Raw genomic sequence first — 5,236 nt, 5'->3', positions numbered from 1 at the left:
ACTGAGATCTGGATACAATTGTCTCCTCCCCTGTTTTACGCTCTGCACACTCCCATCCTTCTGAGATACCTCACTTCTTGCCATCTCCTATTTCTCCTCATGTAATTGCTCTAGAACTTCCTGTCCTTTAGTAAGTGCTTCCTGACATCTGCCATCTGTAAGGCAACTACGGACCATTTTCCAAAGGGGTATCACCCCACCCTCTAATATGCCCTGCTCAGAAGCAAAGTCAAGATCTTTGCCTAATTCATCCCAACTAGGTACAGTAAGGCTGCCCGAAAATGCAAACCACGGTGCAGCGATATCTATCTTCTGTAAAAATCTCTGTAAAGTACTATGTTTCACTTCCAGGCCCTTGGAACGTAACAGGCCATCTAGGGCCAGGAGAAGCGGACTTGAAGATGCGGCACCCATGACACAACAACAAAAGAAGCACAAAAATCTAAAGCGAAATGACACAACAAAAGAAACACAGAAAACAAAAGCGAAAGTAGAAGCGAAAGTACACAGTGCAGCTGCAATAAAATGTAATGCTCTCTCTTTCTTTACAGAGGACCTGCCCCGCTTTGATCGCGGATCCCACTTATTGGGACTAACCCCGCTTTGGTCGCGGATCCCACGTACCTGGGACTAACCGGTGCACCACCCCTGACTGCTGAAAGTTCTGGTTCCCAGGTCTCGGCACCACTTGTCGCGACCCCTTGCCCGCAAGGAAGACGCAACTCAGGAATCTTCTTTCAGCAGTTTATTCAGGCCCTTGATATTACTTCTTCTCTCTCTCAGATGCCCCTCCCAGCCTTAAAAAAGCATCTCAAGCCCCAATGCGAAGCTGCCACGTGGAGCTTTCTCATAGGGTGGTGAAAAACCACGCGCCAACTCTCCCAAATAAGGAGTTGTTTGTCACAGACCACAGCGGAGCCAGCGCCATCTTGTAATGGTGACCATAGTCTGCAGAAACGGCAGAAGCGGCTCACCACTCAGTTTGAAGGTATTTAAACTTGAAGCAAATAGCATTATATGTATTCTTCTGCAGCTTGTCTTTTCAAACCCCGGTAAATCAGAATGATGATACATAAGGTCACTGTGTTTATTAATAATTTCTGGAATATATGAAAAGAAAATGTCTCTTTTAAGTCCCATATCTTTTAAAGCTCCTACCAAATTCTACTGTTAATCATTCTGAAGGGGTGGAATGATAATACTGGTGCTACTGGAACGATTTGAGGATTGGAGGTGATAACAACATTGGGGTGCTGGCCCAATGCTGCATTGTAACTGTAAGTGGTATACACAAGGAAAGAGTTCATGGAGTAAGATATCTGCTCACTTTAGCCTTTGATAATAAATAGTTAATAGCTGTTTTTTTTTTCTCTTCACAAGGAGATAAACTAGAGATTAATTCACTCTGTGAATTAAGAGGAAACATCAGGCATTTTTAAATAGCTGTAATTAAATATCCCCACCAGAGCAGGATGCACTTCTTGCCTTGCAGACCTGAGGACCACTGTAGTATGCAGCAGACCACCTTGAATTCTCCCATAAAGATTTTTTTAAAATGAATCTTAGTGTATTTCCTACGAAGGGTATAATGTTTGGCTGTTTTCCATTTGTTCTGCAGGAAATTCTTGCTTGAGAAAATGAGAAAAATTTGAGGTCATCTTTATTAAGAAGGATTGCACATACTCTATGTAGAGGCTAGGGCACATATTCAGCTTCAAGTATCACATGTGCCTTTCCTTCAACTGATTTCTCAAAAGTTAGCTACCATGATTGTTATGCTAGAATATGCAGAACATATGAACCCTAGAAATGTGAAACCATTTAATACAAATAAATCATGTCTGCATGCTTTCCCATCACTTTCTCATTATCTTTTATCCTGGGATTTTGTATACAGTTTTTACTAGCCTTCGTTTATCAGAGTCTGGATGCCACACATGCTTCTGAAATGAATAGTCTCTATAGGCCTAAAAGTTCATATAACACATTAACTGTCCCAGGAAGAAGAAAAATGAAGAAACCACTCAGAAAAACGGTAACTAGTCTGTGGCTGTGTCTGAGGTAAAGATATTACAGGGTTTTGCTCCAGACCAAAAATTCACTAAATTTATCAATACATAATAAGTTAGACAAAGAATACTTTACCTAATAAATGTTTTTAAAGCTATCATTTCCCATTATTAAATTGTGTGTGTGTGTGTGTGTAAAATAATATTTTCTGGCAATTAGTCAGAAACCTGTGAGTTTTTAAAGTTCCTTAGAATTTTTTTTAAAAATATGTCAAAGATAATTAGTTTTAAGAACTACATAAACACTATACACTGTTATTTTTCAAAGTGTATTTGGCATGCAATCTATTCCTGTATGGAATAATATGAGGTTTCCTTTCCAATGTTTTTGCTGTGAACTTACTCATATCAATACACATGGAAGAAAGGACCAAAAAAATCTCTTAATTTTCTCCTGAGGGTCTAGTTCTTCACTACAGATCTTGTAAAATTCTTAATATTTGAATTTAATACCACATAATTGTACAAGTCGTTGATTATTCTCATAATTTGTTATTGTTTTTATGATAAAATTTTAAATTTCTGGTGTGAGCCCTACTGTTTTAATACTTTCAACTTTCAGTGACATAGGCTGTGAACATACTTACGCCCCAAAATATACATTAATAAAGACACTCATATTGTTTTTTGAAGTAACAAACATGATTTCCACTGCAGAATGTAGTTTATTATTTTCTCATACTGACTCTTTCACACCATTAGAAGACATTCTTCCTCTTCCAACTTATGCATAGACATATTTCCAGGTTATACTTTATTAGTTATAGCACTTCCTTTGTTATTTTCTGATTTAAAAGACTCCAATTTATGATATTTCTGAAGAATTGTGAGAGATTTATTCACATTTTTTTCTTCCTTTATTTTACTAATTTCATTATTTAATGATACATTATTTAACCATACAAAATCATGCAAACATACTTCCTAAACAAAAGTAACAATGAATTTTTTAAGACAAAAGCATCTACATGAATGGAAGTTGATATAATTTTTAATGAATCTTTGACAGTATAGAGTGCTTTACACCAAATGCAGTGCAGCCAGGCTTCACACTCATACCTGGGGCAACTTGCAGAGATGACATAACATTTATCATGTGACACTGATAGGAAGCCCACTGATGAATGATTGCCAAGCTTTTCATGTTAATTTGCTTGAACTAATGTAATTATAATTTCTATTATTAATATTTTTACTACTTAAGAAAGTTACTATCTCAGTGTATACCAACCCAAACAGAATTCTTTTCAGAAAGAGTTCCCACACTGATCAGCCAAGTGTAATCCTTGTCTACTTGATTACATGGAACATAAGAAATAAGAGGGTTGTAAAAATATATATTACGAGATTTCATGACATAAATGAATGAATTATAAGAGAAAAATTTATAATCCTAGATCTAAGTGCTAAATAATTTAAAATTTTTATTTGGAACTCAAAATATTTCTCACCAGGTTGCCTAATGCCCCCTTTACATCCTTATTCCTCAAGGTGTAGATGAAGGGGTTGGCTGTAGGAGTCACCACTCCATAGAAAAGGGCCATGAACTTGGGCTGGTCCCTTGTGATGGAAGAAGGGGGCTGGAGGTACATACAAATGGCTGGACCATAAAATAAGAAAACTACAGTGAGATGAGAAGAACATGTCCCAAAGGCCTTTTTCCTTCCTGCAGAAGATTTCATCTTAAGTACAGCATGTCCAATACTAGCATATGAGGCAAGAATTAGACACAGAGGAATAGCTAATAAAAAAATACATACTACAGAAAGTGTGAGCTCATTAACTTTCTTTTCACCACAAGCGGTCTTTATCAGAACTGGAATCTCACACACCAAGTGATCCAGTTTATTGACACCACACAGTGGCAATTGTAGTGTTACAGTGGCCTCTGAGACAGCATAAGTGATTCCACCCAGCCATACAATGGACACTAACAAGATACAGATGTGCTGATTCATGATAAGGTTGTAGTGCAGAGGTCTGCATATGGCCACATAGCGGTCAAAAGACATGATAGCTAAGAGAAGACATTCTGTGCCCCCCATTATGTGGAAGAAATAGAGCTGAACTGCACACCCCATATAGCTGATGGTCTTTTTAGAGCTTCCCAAGTTAAACAGCATCTGAGGCACAATGCTTGTGGTGTAACACATGTCCAAAAAGGAGAGGTTGGTGAGGAAGAAATACATAGGACTCTGGAGTCGGGGGTCTAACTTGGACACCAGAATGATGGCAATGTTTCCTATCATGGCCATGGGGTATGTTATCAGAAGAACAATGAATATAGGAAGCTCTAGCCAAGGACGGTCAGTAAAGCCTAGTAGAATGAACTCTTCAGGGTAGCTTTGATTAATCAGTGCCATTCTCTTCAGTGTGTTTCACCTAGAGTGGGGAAGGTCCCAAGGAAGTTAACATGATGAGGAATGACCAGACATGATGATCAATTGGTTGTGTACTCATAAAGGACAGAATGCAGTAACTTGAAATAAAGAACTTGACACCAGGTTATCTAATTTCCCTTTATTACACCAAAAATTATTGGCAGTTATTGTGAACAATTTCTTCTCCTGTATAATAAAACTGACAATAGTTATCTCCTTGTTTTCTGGTGAGTGACTGTGTTTTGGAAACTCAGAAATAATGATTTTCAAACTTATACTGCCTTAAAAATCAGCTAAATATATTCTTAATGAGAAGTTCATTGCTTCCTATCTTCAGATGTTTGACAAAGTAAATGATGCTGGGGATGAGGTTTTGGTTCAGTGGTAGAGTGCTTGCCTAGCATGTGAGAGGCACAGGGTTCAATTCTCAGCACCACATATAAATAAAGAAAGATCTATTGACAACTAATGTGTACATATATATACATTCTTTTTTTTAAAGTAAATGATGCTTGAGACCAAGTGATTGGATTGGTTATTTTAAGGATCACTGCTGCAAGACATTACAGAAGTGAAAGAATCATAAAAGTATTCAGTAGCAATAGTAGAAAAATGATGAAGAGTATCCTGGAGGTACAAGTATCATCAAGATACAATAGTACAGCCAGGCACAGTGGCATACTCTTATAATCCCAGCAGCTCAGATGCTGAGGCAGGAGGATTGCAAGTTCAAAGCCAGCCTCAGCAAAAGCAAAGACACTGTCTCTAAATGAAATACAAAGTAGG

General features: G+C 37.7%; 1 protein-coding gene across 1 annotated transcript; it reads right to left on the bottom strand.

Moving 5' to 3' along the window:
- Window positions 1–3,493: 3,493 nt before the first annotated feature.
- Window positions 3,494–4,432, bottom strand: LOC124095330 (olfactory receptor 2B11-like). Its single transcript, XM_046448464.1, has one exon. It carries the CDS (start codon window positions 4,430–4,432, stop codon window positions 3,494–3,496), a length of 939 nt encoding a protein of 312 aa, XP_046304420.1.
- Between the last annotated feature and the right edge of the window lie 804 nt (window positions 4,433–5,236).

The sequence above is a fragment of the Marmota monax genome, unplaced genomic scaffold (assembly GCF_021218885.2).
Source record: "Marmota monax isolate L192 unplaced genomic scaffold, Marmota_monax_Labrador192_F-V1.1 WCK01_AAM20220418_F8-fsc00460, whole genome shotgun sequence".
NCBI lineage: Eukaryota > Metazoa > Chordata > Mammalia > Rodentia > Sciuridae > Marmota > Marmota monax.
Note: the sequence above shows the minus strand (reverse complement) of the source record. Positions and strands in the feature narration are given on the sequence as shown.

Bases quoted from the DNA above. Each gene is read 5' to 3' on its own strand.
- LOC124095330 (XM_046448464.1), bottom strand. From the start codon at position 4,432: ATGGCACTGATTAATCAAAGCTACCCTGAAGAGTTCATTCTACTAGGC.